This window comes from Papio anubis, chromosome 18 (assembly GCF_008728515.1).
Source record: "Papio anubis isolate 15944 chromosome 18, Panubis1.0, whole genome shotgun sequence".
Classification (NCBI taxonomy): Eukaryota; Metazoa; Chordata; class Mammalia; order Primates; family Cercopithecidae; genus Papio; species Papio anubis.
Window position 1 is genome coordinate 50,588,898 of NC_044993.1, and position 23,678 is coordinate 50,612,575.

The 23,678-nt window shown below is 44.3% G+C and overlaps 1 protein-coding gene across 6 annotated transcripts in view; it reads left to right on the forward strand.

Annotated features, from left to right (window-relative positions):
- ARHGAP17 (Rho GTPase activating protein 17) overlaps positions 1-23,678 on the forward strand; it is a 99,001-nt gene that overhangs the window by 35,680 nt on the left and 39,643 nt on the right. For all 6 annotated transcript variants that reach the window (XR_004179824.1, XM_003916691.5, XM_003916690.5 and 3 more), the window contains exons 2-9: positions 1,132-1,171; positions 2,857-2,961; positions 10,306-10,379; positions 12,120-12,231; positions 12,470-12,546; positions 16,544-16,655; positions 20,901-20,969; positions 21,128-21,209. Coding sequence is in view for 5 of the 6 variants with exons in the window: in XM_003916691.5 (XP_003916740.1) it covers positions 1,132-1,171; positions 2,857-2,961; positions 10,306-10,379; positions 12,120-12,231; positions 12,470-12,546; positions 16,544-16,655; positions 20,901-20,969; positions 21,128-21,209 (671 nt within the window). In the remaining variant the exon portion in view is untranslated. The remainder of the gene's footprint in view (positions 1-1,131; positions 1,172-2,856; positions 2,962-10,305; positions 10,380-12,119; positions 12,232-12,469; positions 12,547-16,543; positions 16,656-20,900; positions 20,970-21,127; positions 21,210-23,678) is intronic.

The window sequence follows — 23,678 nt, forward strand, 5'->3', positions numbered from 1 at the left end:
CTTGCATTGGTTCCTGGCCAAGATATGCAACCCCCATTCTGAATTTCCGGTTCATTGAGAGCCTTCCCCCTGACTCCCTTCACTGTTCAGAACTGAAACATACTTTTTCTTTCTCTTTTAAAAATTTCCTCCATGCCAGGCGCCGTGGTTGACACATGTAATCCCAGCACTTTGGGAAGCCAAGGCGGGCAGATTACTTGAGGTCAGGAGTTCAGGACCAGCCTGGCCAACATGGCGAAACCGCGTCTCTTCTAAAAATACAAAAATTAGCTGGGCAAAGTGGTATGCGCCTGTAACTCCAGCTACTTGGGAGGCCGAGGCACGAGAATCGCTTGAATCTGGGAGGTGGAGGTTGCAGTGAGCCGAGATCACACCACTGCAGTCCAGTCTGGGCAACAGAGTGAGACTGTCTCAAAAAATAATAATAACATAAAAATAAAAATTATTATGGTCTGACAATTGAGACTCCATCAGCTTGGAATGCCTCTTCTGATTGCTGGCCACCGTGTTGGTTTAATGGAATGGTCGATGAAATTAGTAGTAGTTCAAAGCATAACAGAGAAAGTTGTGGAAATACTTTGTTTCTTTTAAAAGTAAGGATGGAGAGGGAATTTGAAGGAGGAACTAATTGTTACTGTGTGTGATGGTCTAGACTTGTATCTTTGCGTAACATTTCTGGTTGTGAACTGAAGTTTAAGCTTCTGTAGGACAGTGTTTTCTCAAAGCCTTGTCTAGAGACCTCCTGCACTGGAATTCTGAGCAAGGATTGGCTGTTAAAAATGCAGGGTCTATTGAATCAGAATAGAATCTCCAGAGGGACCTGGGAAATGGCATTTTATGTCAGCGCCTCCTGCGCTTGGTGATTCTGTACCTGCTCAAGTTGGGGAAGCACTACTCAGGATCGTTTGTTCTTGTTTTGGGCTGCTGTTCCCCACAAAGTTTGTTTAGTTATTTTTCTTTGGTTTTGCTTAAATTGCTGTCTGATGTAAAAATGGGTAAAATGCCCCCGCCAACCCTTCTAAATTCATTTCTGCCTGTTTTGCTTTAAACTCCAGGCTAATAATTATGGAATTTTAGGAGTTGCCTTTCACTTTTGGATTTCTAACTCTGAACTTTTAATTTTTCCCACAGAGCTGAGAAAACAGAAGTCCTCAGTGAAGATCTATTACAGGTAACAAAATATAGTCTCCTTTAAATGATCTGTTTAAAGAATGGAAAAAAATTCCTGTGTGAGAATTGAGGCTTGTGGGCTTTTTTTTTTTTTTTTTTTTTAAACCAGAAGCAGAATAAAATTAATTAGTGTGATTTTGAGCAGGAAAGAAAATCAGTTTGGTTGCATGATGATGAAAAGGGGATCTGAAACCCAGCTACCTGGGTTTGAGTCTCAGGTCTGCCCCTGGTTAGCTTTGTGGCTTCAGGGATTTACTGAACTTTCCTGTGCCTCAGTTTCCACTTCTCTAAACTGAGGGAAAGGCTGTATCCACCTCACAGGTTGTTAGGAGGGTTTAATGAGTTAAGCAGGAACAGCACTGGGAACGGAGCCTGGCATGTGGTAAGTGCTAGGTATTAGTGATCTGTTGTTGTTATTACCGCCAGTGCAAGCCACAGACACTGTTTCTGACGTGAAACATCCCTTGATTTGCCCTGTGTTCTCCTGCTTCTTTTTTCCCATCTCTGTTAGAGCAGTTGTGTGGCATTTCCCCAGGGGGCTGTGCGTCCCAGCGGGGCGGAACCAGCATTTATTTGCTGTTGTTTCTTGAATACCACCTTGCACAGGGACTCAATAGACATGGTTCTTCTCAACAGATATTAAATGAGCACCTTCTGTTTCTGTGAAAGATAAGGCACTGGGAGAAATCAGTGAACAAAACAGATCAAGGCTTCTGTCCTCGTGGAGTTTACATTCTAGTGGAAATTGGAATCGAAATTAAATTACGGAATTACTTTGCTCATTTTTTGCTTTGTTCATTTTGCTTTTCTCTGGTGGCAAATGAATGTACATTAGTTTTCTAATGTTTGAAAATCTGGCCATTGCAAGATTTGGGGAAGGTAATGTGGAATCTGCTCCTAAATGTCCCCTTGCCCTCCAGCCCTGAGTCCTGGGCTATGGGCTTGGATCTGAAGAAACGCTGCTCTTTTGAGAAAGAGGCACAAGCCATCTCAGTGCGTAAAATGGTTTGGGGTCAAAATATGTTCTGTTTTGAATTTGTTGATTTATCTTTAAAATAGAAAGCATCCCAAAGGGCCTGCTCTCATTCTTCATGAGTCATCAGAATACACATTTTTGGCATTCCTTCCTGTAAAAAGCAGCTCTCTTGGCCATAAACAGCCATATTCTAGCAATAGTATTTTGGGAAGCTGCTTATGATGCGTGGGTTCCCTAAGCTGACTGCCCATTCTGCTTTAGAGGTTTATTTAAAACACACACACACACACACACACACACGCACGCACGCACACACACACCCACTCAAACCCAATAAGGAAAAATTTTGAAAACACAGATCTTACAGTTAAATTGTGGAACATTTATTTTGCTTCTTCTGTCTGATGTACATTGTGTGGAAGGCTCTGTTGCCATGAGCTGGAGAGAGCTCTTTGGCATCCCTGTGTTTTTTTCCACTTGTCAGTGGGTCTGGGCCTGGATCATTCATTCGCATCTCTGCCTGGTCTGACCTGGTGCTTTTCTGGTGCTGTAGTGTGTAAGCTGACTGGCACCACTCAGTGCGACAGCAAGGTGCACCCAAGATCATCCCTTTTCCCTGCACATAGATTCAGCCGTGCTTTTCCTACCAGCATGCAGACACCACAAAAGGAAGAGGATGAATGTGTTCTCTTTTGTCTCTGCCTTGTCAGATTGAGCGACGCCTGGACACGGTGCGGTCAGTATGCCACCATTCCCATAAGCGCTTGGTGGCATGTTTCCAGGGCCAGCATGGCACCGATGCCGAGAAGAGACACGTGAGTATCAGATGTGACTCAGACCCACAGTTCCTGTGTCTCTCTGAGGCTTTTCAACCCCGGGATTGGTTGGTTGTCCTAAGTGGCATCAGTGGATTGGCCTTTGGTGACTTCTATCACCAAGCACGCTCGTGACGACTGCATGACCATAGCATTCTTTTGTGTTTAAGACATCGCTGGGCTGGAAGCACTCCTTACACGGAATCTTCTCCAGGTGCTTTTGAAGGCTCCACGATCATGTGTCATTGATAAGAGAATGGCTGTGTCGGTTATGCATCTTCTGCTGACAGAAAGCGGAAAGCCTGTCTTAAATAGACGTTGAAGTAGAAGTAATGTATTGGTTTGCTAACTGAAAAGTCCAGAGGTTGGGATGGACTTGAGGTCAGGCTTCATGTAACATTTCAGTAATGTGATGAAAAACGCAGTTTCCTTCCTCCTCTCTCTTCTGCCCTCAGTGTCTGCTTTGTCCCTGAACAGGCACCCTCATGATGGCAAGTTGGCTACTGGCAGCTGCTATGGCTACTTGTTCCTTGAGTGTGGCCAGTGGGAGAGCCTCTTTCCCAGTAGTTCCCCTCCTCTCCCCTCCCGCCTCTTTTTCTTTCTTTTTTTTTTTTTTTATCTTTTCTTTTTGCTTCCCTTCCCCTTTCCCCTTTCCCTTCCCTTCTCCTCTTTTCTTTCCTGGTGGGGTCTCACTCCATGACCCAGGCTCTAGTGCGGTAGTACAGTCATAGCTCACTGCAGCCTCAAACTCCTGGACTCAAGAGATCCTCCCGCTTCAGTCTCCCAAGCAGCTGAGACCACAGTACACACCACCATGCCTGGCTAATTTTTTGAACTTTTTCGTAGAGATTGGGATCTCGCTTTGTTACCCAGGCTGATGTAGAACTCCTGGCCTCAAGCAGTCCTCCGACCTCGGCCTTCCAAAGTGCTGGAATTACAGGCGTGAGCCACCCATACCTGGCCCCAGTAGTTTTTCTTGATGGAGTGAGAAAGCTGCTTTTTCCAAACTCTTGGCAGATTGAAAGCGCTTTCCATTGCATTGATTTGTATGGAGTTACAGTCCCCATTTTTGACTGTTCTGTTCCACCCTAGTTGCCATGGAGAGGGGGTGAGGAGATGGGATGTGCTGATTGGTTTAAGGTTGTTGGGCCCAGGCCTAGAGCATGGGCTATGGTCTTACCTCTAGCTCATAGACTTTATCAAGGCCAGTGTAGATCCCTGAGAAGAATCAGGATACTAGTATAGAGAGGAAGAGGGATGGACTCTAGGAGACCCCTCCAGTGTCTGTTCAGGGTCCACTTGTTCAGAGCATTCAGTTCCTAGGTAGAGCCAGTGGAGCACAGCAACCTTTGTTCATGAGGGAGTTCCATCCTTGCTTTTACAAGTTCCCAGCTTATGAGCGTGCAGTAAACCTTAGAGCCCATGCAACATTGAAGTGACAGTTTCGGTGACACACAGGGAGGCTATGATTTGCTATATTGTCACCAGGTGTCTCAAAAGTGAGCACTATTAATAGTATGCAGATGATCTGTGTTACCCTTTTATGTTTCCTACAGACTTTTATGGGGCACCGTGGCAGCAGGGTTATTCCACTCTTGCACAACAGTGAGGATTCTGCAATCACGTCTGTCACAGGAATGGAAGTTTGCATACACCTATGCTTCCACACTTGCTGCAAAGCTCCGTCCCTCAGAACCAGACCCGGCCTACTGGTTCTGCTTCCTGCAGCTTGTTGTCCTTGTCTTGCCGCCTTCTGCTGTGCTCACCCTTTTCACATTGTTTCCTTAGGTTCTCTGCTTCTCTTCCTTATTCTCCAAGTCATATTCTCTGGGTCACCTCCTCTGTTCTTATGGCTTCTAACTGATGTGTTTATGCCAGTGACTTCTAAGCCATTTTCAACCAAGCAAAAAACTTACTCTCTTAGATGTCTGTATTCTAGCATGCATGATCAGTTCTTCCTTCTGTGTTGACTCTCTGAATTCCATCCACCCTTTTATGCAGGCTGGAAACTGGGGGGCTTTCTTATATTCCCTGTTATTTTTTATTTTTTTATTTTTATTTTTTTCAAGACAAGGTCTCACTCTGTTGTCCATGCTGGAGTGTAGTGGCATGATCCTGGCCCATTGCAACATCAACCTCCTGGGCTCAAGCCATCCTCCTACCTCAACCTTTAAGTAGCTGGGACTACAGGCTCGTGCCACTAAGCCTGGCTAATTGTGTTTGTTTTTTTGTTTTTTTGTTTTTTTCATAGTAGAGATGAGGTCTCATCTGTTGCCCAGGCTGGTCTTGAATTCCTAGGCTCAAACAATTCTCCCGCCTTGGCCTCCCAAAGTGTTGGGATTACAGGCATGAGCTACTGTGCTGGGCCTCGCTTTTATTTTATCCTCCAAACCCCATAACTGCCTGATTAGCAAGTCCTTTGATTTCTCTCTGTGAATATTTTAAATTGCTCACCTCCACTCCATCTCTACCACCTTGGCCTTAATGTAAGACCTGACTCCCTCTCACCTGGACTGTTGTAGTCACCTCCTGAGCTACATTTCCTGTCTATAATTTCCTTTCCAGTCTGTCTTCAACCCAATCACCAGAGTCAATTTCCTGAAATACAAATCAATCTTATCATCCTCCTGCCTAAAAAAAAGAATCTTGGCTTAGTGGTTCTTAACAGGGACCAGAATTACACCCCTGGGGGCATATGGAAATGTGTAGAGACAGTTTCGGTCATCAAAGGGACTGGCAGACACCACTGACGTTTGGAGGGTGAACCAGGATGCTAAACTTTTTTTGTTTGTTTGTTTGTTTTTGAGGCGGAATCTTGCTCTGTCGCCCAGGCTGGAGTGCAGTGGCGCGATTCCGGCTCACTGCAACCTCCACCACCCGGTTCAAATGATTCTCCTGCCTCAGCCTCCTGAGTAGCTGGGACTACAGGTGCACGCCACCAAGCCTGGCTAATTTTTGTATTTTTAGTAGAGACAGGATTTCACCATGTTGACCAGGCTGGTTTCCAACTCCTGACCTCAAGTGATCCTCCCTCCTCGGCTTCCCAAAGTGCTGGGATTACAGGTGTGAGCTTCCACGCCTGGCCAAGATGCTAAATGTTTTGTAATGCCTGGTGAAATAGTTCCACACAGGAAGTATCTTAATGCTAGAGGTGCCTCTTCTGAGGGACGCTGGCTGGTTCCCATTGCCTGGGATAAAGTCCACGCTCTTTAGATGGCTTAAGCCCTTTCTCAGCTGATTCCATTTCTCCTTATCAGCTTCACTGTCTCCTACTTCCTCCCATTCACACTCTGTGTCAGCCACATAACACTCACCAGTCCCCAAATATGTCACTGTCCCTCACAGTTCTATCTAGTTCCTGTTGTCTTCCTTGAGACACAGTCCAAGTGTCACATATATTCAGTAGAAACAAATACTTATCAATCACCTACTGTGTACAAGTGCTGGAGATATAAAATGAATGAAATGTAAGTTTTCATGGTCTTGTGGGGGAGATGCATACAAATGGATCACTATAAAACAAGATACTCAATAAAACATGCACAGGGTGTTATGAGGGGCCCAGGATGGGTACCAGAGGAAGAGGGAGGTAGTCAAGTGAGGCTTCCTGGAGGAGGTGGTGTCTGCCCTATAAAGGAGGGAAATTAGTGGCAGGTGGTGGGAATATTCCAGGCCCCTGGGGCAAAAGTGCTTGGTCCTCATTTCTGAAACTTAATGCTTTAGCTTTCCTTTTCCAACGTCAAATGAAAGTACCAAAGACAGGGTTTTGAGGATGCCTACACTTTGCACTTGGGAAGAGGAGTTACCACAACAATGGTGAGAGAAGACTGATATGGAGAAAATTGTAGCAGTCTCCAGGGCTCTAGAAAACATAGGAGGAGCCTCCCAAAGGCCTCATCACGTGCTCCCTGCATGGGAAGAGGCAAGAATGGAAGGAAAGAGACATGGGGCAGGTGACCTTCTCAGTCCAGCCACCATTGACATGGTACAACTCTCATGGGTCACATAGGGTAGACTATTAGATTAGAGAATTATTTCTTTTTGTGCGATTGGCATGCGTTTTACAAATTAAGTCTTTAGAGCTTTTAAAATTCATCCCTGGACAGGCATGGTGCTGCACTCCTGTAATCCCAGCACTTTGGGAGGCCAAGGCAGGCGGATTGCTTGAGCTCAGGAGTTCAATACCAGCCTATGCAACATGGCACAACCCCATCTCTCTAAAAAATAAAAAATTGGCCGGGCGCGGTGGCTCAAGCCTGTAATCCCAGCACTTTGGGAGGCCGAGGCGGGTGGATCACGAGGTCAGGAGATCGAGACTATCCTGGCTAACATGGTGAAACCCCGTCTCTACTAAAAATACAAAAAACTAGCCGGGCGTGGTGGCGGGCGCCTGTAGTCTCAGCTACTTGGGAGGCTGAGGCGGGAGAATGGCGTGAACCCGGGAGGCGGAGCTTGCAGTGAGCCGAGATCACGCCACTGCACTCCAGCCTGGGAGACACAGCGAGACTCCGTCTCAAAAAAAAAAATAAAAAATAAAAAATTAGCCATACATGATGGCACATGCCTGTAGTCCCAGCTACTCAGGAGGCTGAGGTGGCAGGATGACTTGAGCCCCAGAAGTGGAGGTTGCAATGAGCTGAGATCACATCACTGGCCTCCAGCCTGGGCAACAGTGCCAGACCCTGTCTCAATAATTAATTATTTAATTAATTAATTCATCCCTGATGATAGCTGTTCACCTCTAGGAAGCACAGAGCCCTCCCTGTAGAGGAGTTCGGTGTTGATACTTGATTAATGAACCCATATGTTAAGCAGAGTTTCCTTGTTTATGGACATAGGAAACAAGATTGTTGTGGCTTTGGGGCCAGGTTGGGGAAACCACAGACTATTTACAGCTGCCATCTTGAGTGATACTTGTCAAAATAGACTTCTCTGTTATTTTTTTTCCACAGACTCCTAAAGTTCCAGAGTTGCACAGTATATTTGTCTTAATTATTGCATTGATCTTTAGTAGGTATTTAACCTCCTTTAGAAAGGCAGCATAACCAGAAGGTAGGAGTTATCCCCTATTATTCTCATATCTTCCTTGTCCAGAGCTGGGGCAGCTGGGAATAGTCTCCTTGTAGCACAGATGGAGCCCATTATTTATTTATTTGAAAATAATTTTGTGGGAAGCCGAGGTGGGAGGATTGCTTGAGACCAGGAGTTTGAGACCAGCCTGAGCAACATAGTGAGACCTTGTCTCTATAAAAAATTAAAATGAAAAAATCAATAGTTTGGGGAGAGGGAAAATGGGTAAATGCCTTTGTTGATTTTTAAATTTCAGTTTACTGTTTTAAATAGGTTCTACATTTATATGGTCAAAATTCAGCATATACAAAAGAACTTACAGTAAGGTGCCTCCCAGCCCATTTCCCCAGGCACCCACTTCCCTCCTCCAGAGCCACTGCTCTTAGTAGCTTGTTGTATAGCCTTGCAGAGATGGTCTGTCCAGTACAAGCCAGTACATATCAATTGTATCAGATGGAGCCCTTTGGAGGCAGAAGAGTCAGGTGACATACCAGCAGTGGACCCTGTGTTTTTAACATGAATGTCCTTTCTACTGGGCAGGTGAAATTACTTGGGTTGCTGCAGAATTGAAAGCATTTCTTGTTAGCAGATTATGACGTTATAACCAGCCCGCTTGTACTTGCCAGGCTTCTTCTGAGATAAGCCATTGGCCCATAGGGAAGACACTGAACAGAGGCTGGGGCCATCAGCACTCAGGTCTGACTCCTGCCTCTCTCTGGGGTGCCTGGCCAGACCACTTGACCTCCTTCGGCTTCGGGTTCCTTGACTGTACGATTAGAACATTAGATCAGGTGATTCTGTGGTCATTGCCAGCTGAAAAACAAATCTCTCGTAGGAAAATGAGTGGCTTTGTATTCAAAAACTGTTTGGATATTTAGCTAGAAGTTTTTAGTATTTAAGTAAAGCTACATTTTAGAATGATAGCCAAATTAAGAGCAAGTTTAGAATGGGTGCGGTGGTTCACGCCTGCAATCCCAGCACTTTGGGAGGCCGAGGAGGGCAGATCACTTGAGGTGAAGAGTTTGAGACCAGCCTGGCCAACATGGCAAAACCCTGTTTCTACTACAAGTACAAAAATTAGTTGGGTGTGGTGGCACACGCCTATAATCACAGCATGGGAGGCTGAGGCACGAGAATCACTTGAACCTGGGAGGCAGAGGTTGCAACGAGCCGAGATTGCCCCACTACGCTGTATCCTGGGTGACAGAGCAAGACTGCCTCAAAAAAAAAAAAAGAAAAAAAAAGCCAGTTTAAGAATGAGTGTTAGGCCGGGCGCGGTGGCTCACGCCTGTAATCCCAGCACTTTGGGAGGCCGAGGCGGGCGGATCGCAAGGTCAGGAGATCGAGACCACGGTGAAACCTCGTCTCTACTAAAAATACAAAAAATTAGCCGGGCGCGGTTGTGGGCGCCTGTAGTCCCAGCTACTCGGGAGGCTGAGGCAGGAGAATGGCGGGAACCCGGGAGGTGGAGCTTGCAGTGAGCTGAGATCCGGCCACTGCACTCCAGCCTGGGCGACAGAGCAAGACTCCGTCTCAAAAAAAAAAAAAAAAAAAAAAAAGAATGAGTGTTGTAGCAAAAGCTTTTGAAATTGAGCACTTTATTGCATTTACCTATCAGGATAACCATTTAGAAAGCAAGGTCTATTTCTCTCTCATGTCCCTAGTGCCTTGAACATAGTGTGCTTTGATTCATTAATAATAATAGAAACAGGCTGGGTGTGGTGGTTCATGCCTGTAATCCCAACACTTTGGGAGGCTGAGGCACACAGATCGCTTGAGCTCAGGAGTTCGAGATCAGCCTGGTCAGGATACCCCATTTCTACCCAAAATACAAAAATTAGCTGGGCATGGTGACGCAGGCCTGTAATCCCACCTACTTCGGTGGCTAAGGCAGAAGAGTTGCTTGAACCTGGAAGGTGGAGGATCATGCCACCACATTGTAGCCTGGGCGACAGACTGAGACCCTGTCTCAAAAAAGCAAACAAAAATAATAATAAGCAGAAGAACAGCAACAGCAATAATAATAACAGCTAATGTTTACTGAATACTTACAATGTGTTAGGTACTTGATACATTTTCTTTAGTCAAACTGAAACAGAGAGATCATCATACAACTAATACCTGTGAGACCAGAACCTGAACTCAGACAGGCTGTCTCCCACCTCTGTAATTTGCCTGGAAGGAGAAATTAATGAATGATGTTCTGAAAAAGATCATTGAGAATGGGTATCAAATAATAATGAGAAAAAACACACACTGTCTTCTGTCTTCCAGAAAAAACTGCCTCTGACAGCTCTCGCTCAGAATATGCAAGAAGCATCAACTCAGCTGGAAGACTCTCTCCTGGGGTAAGAGTTGCTGCCTTCAGAGTGCCAAGCGCCATGTGGGTTGGTGGAAGTGGCTGAGCCAGGTGGTGTGTGTAGGACCTGTGAGAGGAACTGTGAGCATTGATGGCATGGCTCATCTGCTAGGAGACCGGCTCAGACTCCTTGGGAGAAAGTGGGGTCAAGGCCGCCGGGTTGCTGGAGAATCTTTCTTTTAGTAGGTGTCAGGCTGGAGTTGGATGGCAGAAAGGGCCATTAACAAAAAAGCAACTGATAGGATCAGTGCCTATTCTCCTAATCTTGGACAGAAAGAACCTGGTCCCTTCTGTGTTCCAGGTGTTAGCTCAGATTTAGAAACTCTGACCAGACCCTTTCAGTTCTTAGAGTCACATCTTTTACACGTGGTCACCAAAACATCCATGGTAGTTATCTAAAAAGAGTGTATGTTCTGAATTATTGAATTTTTTTTTTTTTTACAATTGGCATGTATTTTGTAAATAATTTTAAAATATAAGTAAGAACAAAGCAGTTTTTATTGTAGGAGGGAAGGTATACCCTTCCTTCTGTCTGCTCCTGCCGTGAGGCTGGTATCCTCTAGCCCTGTGTGCTCCCTCTGGCTGTGAAGTAAGCCCTGCTTCCCAGCGGGATGAGGCCTTCAGACTTTTCAGTCCGTTTCTCAGCATGTGCAGTTCTCTCGCTGTCCTTTGGAGAGTAGTTTCCTCCCACTCTTCACCATTTCTTTCTCCTGTCTGCTGCCATGTTTGGGGGCCCTGGGAGGAGCATGGCCTGTGCCCACCTGCCAGCATCCTCCTTCCCTCCAGCCTGGAAGTTTTTCCTGTTGGTGCTTCCTCATTCTATGGCCATCCTCATCACACCAGAGTGATACTGCGTGCTAGCATGGTTATAAGTGTTTTCCAAGTAATAGCTCATTTAATCCTCAAAACAACCTAGGAGGTAGGTCATATCAGCACTTAGAACCCTGTTAACACACAGCATCACTCCCATTTTACAGACGAGGTTGCTGACAGAGAGGGCAGGGAAATTGCCTGAGACTACACAGCGGGAGAAGAGCAAAGCCTGTATTCAGACTTGGGCAGCTTGGCACCAGAAAGCATGTTCCTGACTACGACACCATGGCCACCCCACACCAGTGCCACATTTCTGGTGTCAAAAGAATCCCACAGAGAGCTTGCAGGGGAAGACAGGAAGGAAAGGAGAGGGAGGGAGGGATAGAGACTGCGGAGTTATATCACTGCACATGTACTTTGTATGATATCAGCTGCATGTTCGTAAGAACACTACAAGGAAACGTGATATTCATGTAACAGGGCCCTTAAGTATTAGCCGGCTAGCTCATCTGCATAGCAGAAAGGGAGCCTGGCCAAGGCTGGCCTCAGAGACATAAGATAACATGTAATGACCTTAATGTCTAATTTAAAAGATTTTCAGATTATTTTGTGAACACTTGGTTTTCACCTGACTTGAGAATCTAATTCTTGAGTAATTTGTTATCTCACTGTTCACACATCCCTCTGCCACCCCCACACACAAAGTGCATGCCTGAGACAGTCATTTTTATTTTAAAGCACATATCTGTGGACTCATGTTTTAGGCAACACCCTAAATTTATAATATTTTAAAGGCTGTGTTAGGTAGCATCCTAATGCGTTCCTGTCACATGGCAAGCAGCACTGCATCCACACAGTAATCCAGTGCCTGATTTCATGAGCACATGCTCTTTGTTGGGGTGTCTTGTTTTTAAAGGAAGATGCTGGAGACGTGTGGAGATGCTGAGAATCAGCTGGCTCTTGAGCTCTCCCAGCACGAAGTCTTTGTGGAGAAGGAGATCGTGGACCCTCTGTACGGCATAGCCGAGGTGGGTGCTTCACCGTGCAGCACGGAAGAGCCAAGAGTGGTGTGGGCTGGACAGTGAATGTTAAAATTTTAACAGTCGTTGCTGGCTTTAACGTACACTTCTTTTTGGAAATAAGGGGAGTCAATCGAAGGTACAAAATCCTTTGCTTTAGAGAAAAAACGTTTGTAAATACTGTCCTTTAAAATGGTTAACCTAAAAGCCCTGAAGTGCATCCCATTTGGTGTGTTCTTCCTTTTAGGTGGAGATTCCCAACATCCAGAAACAGAGGAAACAGCTTGCAAAATTGGTGTTAGACTGGGATTCCGTCAGAGCCAGGTAACACACGGCTTGAGCCAGCAGTGCAGCGTTGTGTCCCATTCCCACCACCGGGGAAAGGAAGACCACTGACAGTGGACACAATAGAAGTGGTCACCAATTTGTACATTTGACCCCCAGACTGGGTGCCAGCCTGCCAGCACTCCCTGTAGGCCTCGTTCTCCCAAGTGTGGCAGTGGGGTTGTCGTTAGAACATCCTGTTCTTAGTGAGCAGTGAAAGGAAATCATCTAAGGAAAATGAAGTGAGTATATTTAATGGCAGAGGGAACGGTGGCAGTTCTGAGGGCCCAACTCTTAAGAGTGTAGGAATAAACACATCTGTGGCCCTAACAGCTCATGAGGGTCCTGCTGTGTCACAAACCCTGTGTACTTGTAATACCTTCAGTACCAAGAAAGGAGGCGCTCACATGGCAGGAACTCATGTAAACCAGTGTAGCCAAATCAACGCTGTTGATGTGGGGACTGATGTCAGCGAAGGAGTCTGTCATGATTCAGGGCAGGACTGCTCCCTCTGCCCTGTCCTTGATGGAGTTTTTTGGCTTTTATCTTTCCTTTTTTTTTTGAGACAAGGTCTTGCTCTGTTGCACCAGACTGGTGTGATCATAGCTTACTGCCGCCTCAAACTCCCAGGTTCAAGTGATCCTCCTGCCACGACATCCCAAGTAGCTGGGACTACAGGCACATGCCACAGCGCCCAGCTACTTTTTAAAATTTTTTGTGGAGGTGGTGTCTAGCTGTGTTGCCCGGGCTGGTCTTGAACTTCTGGCCTCAAGTGATCCTCCCACCTTGGCCTCCCAAAGCGCTGGGATTACAGCCATGAGCCTTGGTACCTGGCCTTCAGTGGAGTTTCTGTCACTGACTTACATGGCTTTCTTCTCAGGCATGTGACAGTTGGGAATAGGGAAACTGGCACCACCAGCCTCAGTCCTATTTCCTGCTTTATCACAAGGTTTGACAAACCTCTTCTGTAAAAGGCTGGATAGTAAATTTTTCTGGTGCTGCAACCCAGTTGCTCCCTGTTGTAACTGCTTAACTCTGCTGTTGTAGCATAAAGGCAGCTATGAGCAATGCATACATGAATGGGCATGGCTGTGTTCCAATAAAACTTTATTTACAAAAGCAGGTGGCTTGGCTGACCCCAGCTTTGTCAGCTCTTTTCATCCTCATTGCAGTCCTGTGAAGCAGATATGATTATTTCTGTTTGACAGATGTGTGGTGATAGAGCTATCATTTATTGAGTTCTTCTGTGTCTGATGCTTCTATTACAGATTTATGGCTGTAATAAAAGGGCTGCATTTCCTTGTTTCTAAGAAGTGGTTGAGTATTAGATGCATCACTGATTTAATATCAGGTGATTTGGAGAAAGTAAACACCAGTTTATTAAATGTACAAGTCAGTTGTGAAGATGAGTTCTGATTTAAGAAATGTTGAGATGAGGAAAGGTATATTTAGGAATTCACACGTGGTGAAGACTCTGCTAGTGCAATTATCAAGTGACTTACCTAACACTTGCCACATGCCGGGGATCGAGCTACTTTCATCGTATGTCGGCCCATTTGATTCTCCCACCAATCCATGTTCATTTGTTCATCTGTGTTTTCAACTGATATCAGTTGGGTGCTCAGTGTGCACCAGACTTTGTGCTAGACTCTAAATGCATAGGCCTTTCCATGTGACTTGGAGGGAACAGGGTAGAGGTTAGTATAACATTCCCTACCTTTGAGAGGAGACTCGTTTTGCAGATAAGGGAGGGACCTGCATGTATTATCTATATGACTTGCTTTGTGCCTTCAAGAGCATAAATTGCAGTGTTAGGATTCTGACAGCAAAGTCCACTGTCTCCTGGTCATGTGTACATGTGATGTTCTCTGTCACCTGGGCTGGAGTGCAGTGGTGTGATCATAGCTCACTGCAGCCTCAAACTCCTGGGCTCAGGGGATCCTCCTGCCTCAGCCTCTCGAGCAGCTGCACACCACCACACCCAGCTACTGTTTTTTGTTTTGTTTTTTTTAAAGATGGAGTCTCTCTGTCACCTAGGCTGGAGTACAGTGGCACAATCTTGGCTCACTGCAACCAAGATGCCGGGTTCAAGCGATTCTCCTGCCTCAGTATCCTTAGTAGCTGGGATTACAGGCATGCGCCACCACACCTGGCTAATTTTTGTATTTTTAGTAGAGAGAGGATTTCACCATGTTGGCCAGGCTGGTCTCGAACTCCTGATCTCAGGTGATCTGTCTGCCTTGGCCTCCCAAAGTGCTGGAATTACAGGCGTGAGCCACTGCACCCAGCCCCAGCTTTTTATTTTTAGTAGAGACGAGGTCTCGGTATGTTACCCAGGCTGGTCTCAAACTCCGGCTGCAAGTAAACCTCTCTCCTTGACCTCCCGCAGTGTTGGGATTACAGGTGTGAGTCACCATGCCTGGCCTGTACGTGTGGTTGGAATCCTGTGTAGCTGGGAGTGCAGGTCACCCTGCAATACATTTTTGCTCAAGAGACAGAAGAATGTTCTAATGATTAATTAAACAAGGCAGCAAATGCTCCCTCACTACAGTTGGTTGAGCAGTATTACAGATGTTTATCTGACAGGAATTTTGCACCTCGAGTGCGTGTATCCCATAGGTGATTTTAATACTGATTCTTGATCTTGCATTCACGGTCTTGTTCACTTAATCACAGTAGGTGTTGGAGAAGCTAAAACAATTGAATATTTCTACTTTTTCTCATTCCTCTTGCTTTTCCCTGGACAAAAAGTGGTAATAATTAAGTAGAAATCCATTATGTGCCAGACATCATATGCGTGCACACACATTTTTCTCGCCTTTCCTCCTCATGACAATTCCGCAAGGCAGACAGTGTTTGTGAGTTTTGTAGATGAGGCAACTGAGATGCATAGAGGCTAAGTCACTAACTAGGTCACATAACTAGTTAAGGTAAAGCTGAGCTCCAAACTTGGACATGTCAGACTCTGAAGTCTATGCTCCTTTCACAACATAGCATCTCCAGTTTTGCTTTGGTGGGCTTGCCGAAGCCTTTCGGTGGAGGAGTGTGTCACGTCAGGAACACGAAGTGGGCAGAACATGGCATTTTGGGGCACTGCAGCAGTCTAGAAAGTTTAGTAAGTAGCTAACATGGGTTTTCATGCTGCATTTTATAACATCTGTGTTTACATTTAAAGTGATAGAGCTTTCCACAACACCAGACATACCCATTTTCAGAGGATCAAAGCACATTTGAAAATCAAAAATTGTTTTATATGATTATTTCCCACTATCCCCTATTATTACTATAGTTTCTTTTTTTTTTCTTTTTAGTGCTTTCATTGCTATTGATTGATGCCTACATTATTATTGTTATTGTTGTTTGTGGACATGGAGTCTTGCTGTGTTGTCCAGTCTGGTCTCAAACTGATCCAGCTCAAGTGATCCTCCCACCTTAGCCTCCCAAAGTGTTGGGATTACAGGCGTGAGCCACTGCACCCAGCCTGATAGCTACACTATTAAAGTTCTGGCTTTTACTTGCTGAAAGTAATCATAGGTCGCAGATGATAATATGGTAGTAGAAAGAGCCACAAGTTCTCAGAAGCAGGAGCAGATTCCCAGTGGCACAGGGAACATTTCAGCTCAAAGCAAGAGAGCAAGGAGACCACCTCGCTCTCCTCTAGTGGCAAGGATTCCATGATTGGCCACCACAAGAAAGGGATTCCGTGGATTTTTCTCCAGTAGTGGAGTTTGTGTGAGACAAGATGTGGTTGGTTATGCTCAAAGCAGACCACTACTCCCGGCACTACAAGACTCCTGTCATGGTGGGAAGCTAAAGTCTCCTTTTGCCTGCTTCTGTTCTTAGAGGATAAGCTCAAGAGAAGTTGGCATCCTGGGCAGTGATACCCCTTCCAGGTAGAATCAGTTTTGAGGAAGGATCTATCTCCACTAGGTCCTACCTCCAGCTGTTGAGTATACACAGCTGGTTCTCAAATACTGGCAACCCCATTGTTTTGCAGGTGGAACCAAGCTCACAAATCCTCAGGAACCAACTTTCAGGGGCTTCCGTCAAAAATAGATACTCTAAAGGAAGAGATGGATGAAGCTGGAAATAAAGTAGAACAGTGCAAGGTATGAGAATTCCTTGATAAATGTGTACTTGCATCTTTCTTTTTGGTTTTTGCAAATGAGGGGTGAAAGTTCAAATGTAAGTTATTTGATGTTTTAAATAATTTCTATCAGAATATTTTGAATGATTTTAAAGGTAGGTTTTATTTTTTTCTTTCTTACTGTCTAAGACTCTATTATTTTATGATCAGAATAAACATTTTAAATTCAAATAGGATATTTTTAAAAACTTGACAAGATATCTAAGCTTACTTAAAGATGAAGTCAGAGAAAAGGAAAGAAAACCATAGCAAAACATGTAATGAAGTTACAGCAATTAAAAATGCATAAGAAAAACAAAGAAAAGAAGTAAAACTGTATAAGAAGCATTAAAATAGATCAGTGAAATAGTATAGGTTTTCTGGAATGAATGCTATAATGTAGGATTTAATGTACAGCAAGTGGCTTATATATCCTTGGAGAAGATAAGGATTACTTTTAAAATGTTGCTTGAACAGTTGGTTTGTAATTTGGGAGAAATAGAGCTTTTTATCTCATAAATTATAGATAAATTAGATGGTCACGTGATCTCATTCTTTCTGCATCCACCTGTGTAGATAGATGTTCATTCTGAATGTTATTTGAGGTGGTAAATTATTTGAGATGGTAAAGGAATAGGTCTTTGGGGAGTCTCTAGAGTCTAAGTCTGCATCGACTTAGATTTTTCCTGCTCTTATTTTTCATTGTTTTAAAAAAATTGTTTTTTTTAATTTCATGCTAATGTTAAGACTGTTATATTTTAGTTCATTTAGGTCATAACATACTTTGCTTTTCAAAGTAGCAAACCTTGATCAGTTAACTGTAGTTAAATGACTTGTTTAAAATAATATAGTGGGTAGAAATATAATAAAAATATAAAAATAATATAGTGGGTAGAAATTAAAACTAAACTCACAAAGTTATGCCTTTGTTTAAAAAAGTTTTTATGTTTAAAAGATGATATTCAGATACATGCTTCTAGTAAAATAATGTCACATTGGCTTATTTGTGGTCCAAAGAGTTGTAGCTTTGTCAGTGTCATTTACCCAGCAGTCTTCTTAATATGTGGTCTAACCTAGCCCTTGTCTATTGCGCACAAATTTGGGTAGAGGTTTGGGAAGTCATCATGGGCTGATGTCTCTTCTCTCAACTTCCACACTTGTCAGTACTTCAAATGGTAAAATCTTATGGAAATATTTTCTGCCTCCTTCTCTCTTTATGCTTACCTTGGGGGTAATTTCCTCATATCTATGTTCTGTTTCACTGTTTTTCTCTTTAGCTGTGTCTGGTCTGCTACTCAAATAACATTGAGTTTTTAATTTCATTGACTATATTTGTCATTTCTGAAGTTCTAATTATTCAAATCTGCCCTTTTTGATACTACATTATTCTTTTTTAGTGTTTCTTGTAAATCATTTTAAATATACTTATTTGATAATTTCTGTTAATTCTGTTTTCTGAAATTTTCTGTGAGAGTGGTAGGAGTTTGCTTATGGTGGATTATTTCCTTATGTGTTTTGTAATTATTGTGAAGTCATTTTAAAAGGGGCTTTATCTGTGGGACTATCAGAGATTGGGAATGAGGCTTCCCAGAGAGTATTACCAGTCCACGTCCATTTTTAATTAAACTTAAATCAGTTTGGGGTTTCTGGGACCATATGTCAGTAAATTTAAACTTCAAACCCTCATGAAAGCAGGTCTATGTTTGTGAAATCTCCCGGCCGATGTTTCTCAGACCTAAAGCCCATTCCAAAACAGATGTACTTCCCTATCATTTCCATGTGATGCTAAGTGCATTTGTTCTAATCTGTTCTTTCGTTTAGAGTACAGTTCTTCAGGAATCTTATCTTTATGCATGATACACGTATACTTGTTTCTCCTTACCAGGCCCCAAAGCTTCAAACACCTTGGTCACCACGACTGGCACAAACCTGCCCCAGGTCATCCCCAGCTTCCATTGATGCTTAGCTTTCTGACTTTTTCTTTCTTTCTGCTTCGTTTTCTTCTTTCTCTCTTTGTGGGTGTGTGTGTATGGTGGGGTTGAGGGGAATCAAGGAATTTACTTTATTGCTTTCCCAGTTATTCTAAAAGGATGTTCATTACTCCTAACTAGCATTTCCAAGTTTTTATCATAAATGGGAGGCCCTTCACATTAATTTGTGTACCTTGATGCCAAAAACAGAAGTCATTACATTAAAAAAAAAAACTCTCTCTCTACATATGTATTTTCCAGCATATAAATGTTCATATATATAATTCCTATGTATATTTATATTTGAAGATTGGAAATACATACCTAATTGCTTAATCTGTCACTTAAAAAGTTTTTGTTTGGGCGGGTGCAGTGGCTCACGTCTGTAATCCTAGCACTTTGTGAGGCTGAGGGGGGAGGATCACTTGAGGTCAGGAGTTCAAAACCAGGCTGCTCAACATGACGAAACCCCATCTCTATTAAAAAATAGAAAAATATTAGCTGAGCGTGGTGGCGTGCACCTGTAGTCCCAGCCACTCAGGAGGCTGAGGCAGGAGAATCGCTTGAACCCGGAGATGGAGATTGCAGTGAGCTGAGATTGCGCCACTGGACTCCAGACTGGGCTACAGTGCAAGCAAGACTCCATCTCAAAAAAAAAAAAAAAAAAAAAAAAGTTTTGGTTTTTTTTTTTTTTACTTAGAGACTAGATCTAGCCCTGTTGTCCAGGCTGGTCTCAAATTCTTGGCTCCAAGCAATCCTCCCACCTCAGCCTCCCAAAGTGCTGGGATTGTAGGTGCGAGCCACCACACTCAGCCTGTCACTGTTTACAAAATTATTTAAGTTTTATATATGTAATTAATTTACATTAGGATATGAAAAAGTGTAAACCAGTATACTATGAAGTCTTCCGTCCACCATTATCCTCCTCCTGCCTAATTTCCATTGCTCCCAGTAGGTAATAACTGCTACTAATTTCTTGTTTTTTTCATCAAGACATATTTTTATACATATGTGACAATAACAATATGACATTGCTGAGTGTGGTGGCTCATGCCTGTAATCCTAGCACTTTGGGAGGCTGGGTTGGGCGGATCACTTGAGGCCAGGAGTTTGAGACCAGCCTAGCCAACGTAGCGAAACCTTGTCTCTACCAAAAATACAAAAAGTGTGGTGGCACACGCCTGTAATCCCAGCTACTAGGGTGGCTGAGACAGGAGAATTCCTCGAACCCAGGAGGTGGAGGTTTCAGTGAGCTAAGATTGTGCCACTGCACTTCAGGCTGGGTGACAGAGTGAGACTCTGTCTCAAAAAAAAACAAAAACAAAAACAAAGTAAAAATATGAAAATATGACATACCCTTCCACCCCATTTTTTTTTTTTTTTTTTTTTGGAGACAGAGTCTTGCACTGTTGCCCAGGCTGGAGTGCAGTGGCGCAATCTCAGCTCACTGCAAGCTCCACCTCCCAGGTTCATGCCATTCTCCTGCCTCAGCCTCCCAAGTAGCTGGGACTACAGGCGCCCGCCACTACACCTGGCTAATTTTTTGTATTTTTAGTAGAGACAGTATTTCACCATATTAGCCAGGATGGTCTCAATCTCCTGACCTTGTAATCCACCCACCTCAGCCTCCCAAAGTGCTGGGATTACAAGCGTGAGCCACCGCAACTAGCCCTTTTTTTTTTTTTTTTTGAGACAGAGTCTCACGCTGTTGCCAGGCTGGAGTGCAGTGACATGCCATCCCAGCTCACTGCAACCTCCACCCCTGGGCTCAAGCAGTTCTCCTGCCTCAGCCTCCTGAGTAGCTGGGATCACGGGCGCCCGCCACCACGCCTGGTTAATTTTTGTATTTTTAGTAGAGACGGGGTTTCACCACGTTGGCCAGGCTGGTCTCGAACTCTTGACCTCAGGTAATCTGCCCACCTCAGCCTCCCAAAGTTCTGGGATTACAGGTGTGAGCCACTGCGCCCGGCCATTCCACCCCTTTTTAAACCCAAATGTTAATAATACACCATAAGTAATGCTCTGTACTTTGCTTCTTAACCAGCTGTGTTAAAAATGTATCTTGGAGATCTTTCTGTGTCAGTCATATGAGAGGCTTCCTGATTCTTTCTGTATGGTTGTACCAGGCAGTTGATGGACATTTAATCTGTGGCGCTTTGCATCACTTTTTCATCTAAGAGCTCACAGAGATTGTTCTCAGGTGCCATTTTGTTTCACTTCTTTTTTCTTCAGTAACCTCTCCTCTTCCATTTACCCAGGATCAACTTGCAGCAGACATGTACAACTTTATGGCCAAAGAAGGGGAGTACGGCAAATTCTTTGTTACGGTAAGCAGCTTCCCTTGACAAAATGTTAAAGCGTTATTAAAATGGAGTCATTTTAGCTTTTTTGCAAAAGATTTCATTTTTAGTTTTGCTCAGCCATTGTGTGTGTGTCCATCCGATGCTAACGTTACTTTTGTTTTTGAATGTGGGTCTGTTCTCAGTTATTAGAAGCCCAAGCAGATTACCATAGAAAAGCATTAGCAGTCTTAGAAAAGACCCTCCCCGAAATGCGAGCCCATCAAGGTAATGTAACCCGCGTGCGGCTGATGCTTCCTTCTTGCCTCTGCCACCTCTGCCTGGGTTCTTCTTCACCCTGACTCCTCTGCATGCACGTCCTTGGGATAAAGCTTCTCTGCCTAGGAGGGTACTGTTTCCCGGCATAATTTCATCTTCCTTGCTGCATCCTCTAACTTCTTCCAAACCCAAATTAACACACTAATAGAACATTTGTAGTTCTTCTGAAACCTTCAGTTGAAGAGAGAGCTGGCCTCTTTGGGGGAGTGCCTGTGTGTTTTCCCATCTTCTAGAGGCTTGAAAAAGTCCAGCATTGAATGATCCTTTTCCACATCAGTTATTTGTTCCACAGGACTTAATTCTGGCCGTGTGACTCCGAGAGCATCCATTCTAGGGAAAATATTTTGGACTTTCCAACAGAGCAGCCAGTACTTGATGCCACATCATGCACGTCACACTTAATAACAAGTGTGATTGAATCCTAAGACCGTGGTCACTTCTTTCAGACTCCTCCTTTGTCTTTATACTAAGCTTTTGTTCTTGTCAGCACTAATATTTTGCCTGTCGTATTCAAGCACACTGCAGATTTTATCTGCAAGTTAGGTGCAGACTGAACTTTCCCCTTATGCTGACTTTTAAGTTGGGCATCTAAAGCTTTTTTTTTTTTTTTTTTTTTTTTTCCTCCCTAAAGCTTTTGATGCTATGTCTCTCTGATTTACCATTAGAGCATTTACCGGCAGAGATGGCACAAGCGGTTGAGTCAGAAATTGCTCGGCCATCCTTGGATCTATTTCACCTGTGCTATATACCTGACATTTGGAGCTTACACTCCTCTGCAGAACCACTGGTGTTGAGCTGACAGGGGATCAGGCCAGGTGCTGAGTAGGATGACTTCGTGATTTTGAGACTGAGCGTGTGAGCGTGTGTGTGTGTGTGTGTTGCGGGGGGGTTGTTTGTGGAGGGGCATACATACCAGCACCTTCAAGAATGCCACTTCTTCTCCCCCTGAGTTCCAAGAGATCCTCACAGGTTCTGGCTTTGTGCCTGAACGTTTTTGGATTATGGAATTATAAAATTTTATGTCTTGACTGATCAGATAGTCACCTCTTCAGCATTCTCAGATGCAGTGTGTCTGAAATTCTCAGCCATTGCCCTTGCCTTCCCAAATAATCGAGAGTCCTAGTTCATGGAGAATGGCGTTGAGTCACAGTGCAAAGGAATGAGGTCTCTGGAAAATGTTCCCACCTTCCTAGGGACCGACTCTTGCTGGGCAAGTTCAGAGCATCAAGAAAATATATTTATGAGATATCTGCTGTGGGCTGGGCCCCGCATAGGACAAAATAGTAGACAGATCATCATTGTAACCTTTGAGTGACTTAGAGTCTAATTTGAAAGAGGTGATTAACAAGAGGAAAAACAAGAAGATTGGATTTTTTGAGCATTTTTTTTTTTAAGAGACAAGATCTCACTCTGTTGCCCAGGCTAGACTAGAACTCTCATTCTATTTTTTTCCCAAGGGTATTTTCCCTAGAGAAATATGTCAGGAAGCCATGGAGAGCGGGGATGGGGCAGGGAAGAGGTTAGGATGGAACAGCCCGTGGAGGAAGTGCGATTTATCCTTCTTGCTGAGGTCACCCTTCACAAAGTTGCAGTTCAACCCCTCCCACCGCTGCCTGTCCTTGCGCCTGCCTCTCATCTTAGTTCTGTCTCTTCTTTCCTTGCTGTCTTCTCTGTTTTCAGAAAGACTTAGCTTGTCCTTACTATATAAAACAAGTGTGACCTCCCCCCACGATCCCCTCACCTCCGTGGACTCCGTGGTCACATTCATGGTCAGTTGGTGGTAATCTGGTGCCTTCCTGACCTGAACACAACACCCCGTTTAATCTGGTTTTCCTTCATTTTTTCTGGTGGGCACTTCAGATGACCCATTCCTGCCTGCCACCTGTATTTTCTTACCACCTTCCCACCCCTGAGTCCTTTGCAGTCTTGTGTCTACCCCCAGTCACTCTGCTGTTTAGGAAAAAAGAGCACAGCATACTGCAGTTTTCAAAGGAGCAGCAACCACCCGTCAGATCCTGGCATTTGACCCAACATGGGCCGTCTCTTCTTTGTTCACGTTTATCTCCTTGCACCACTTGACTTCTTCTTTCATTGTGAGGACTCTGCATTGCTCCATTTCTTTTTAAACATTTTCTTCAAGAAGGATTATATATTGCTGTATTTCTGTCTTCTACCCGGAAGTCAGCCTTTCTGAGGTCCAGTCCTTGCACCTTCGTTCTTCTCTCCCACCCTCACTTCTCGCCCCCTTTCCCCTAGAAATCCCTTCACTTGGGCAGCTTTGCCTCTTACCTGCATTTTAATCCTTGCAGCGTCCTAAGCATCGGTTCCCTCTGATGAACAGCCCTCACCTTAAACTCAAAAAGCAAACCAGTTCTCTCCCCACACCACTGTCCCTTTCTCCCTTCTTGTCTCCCTCGT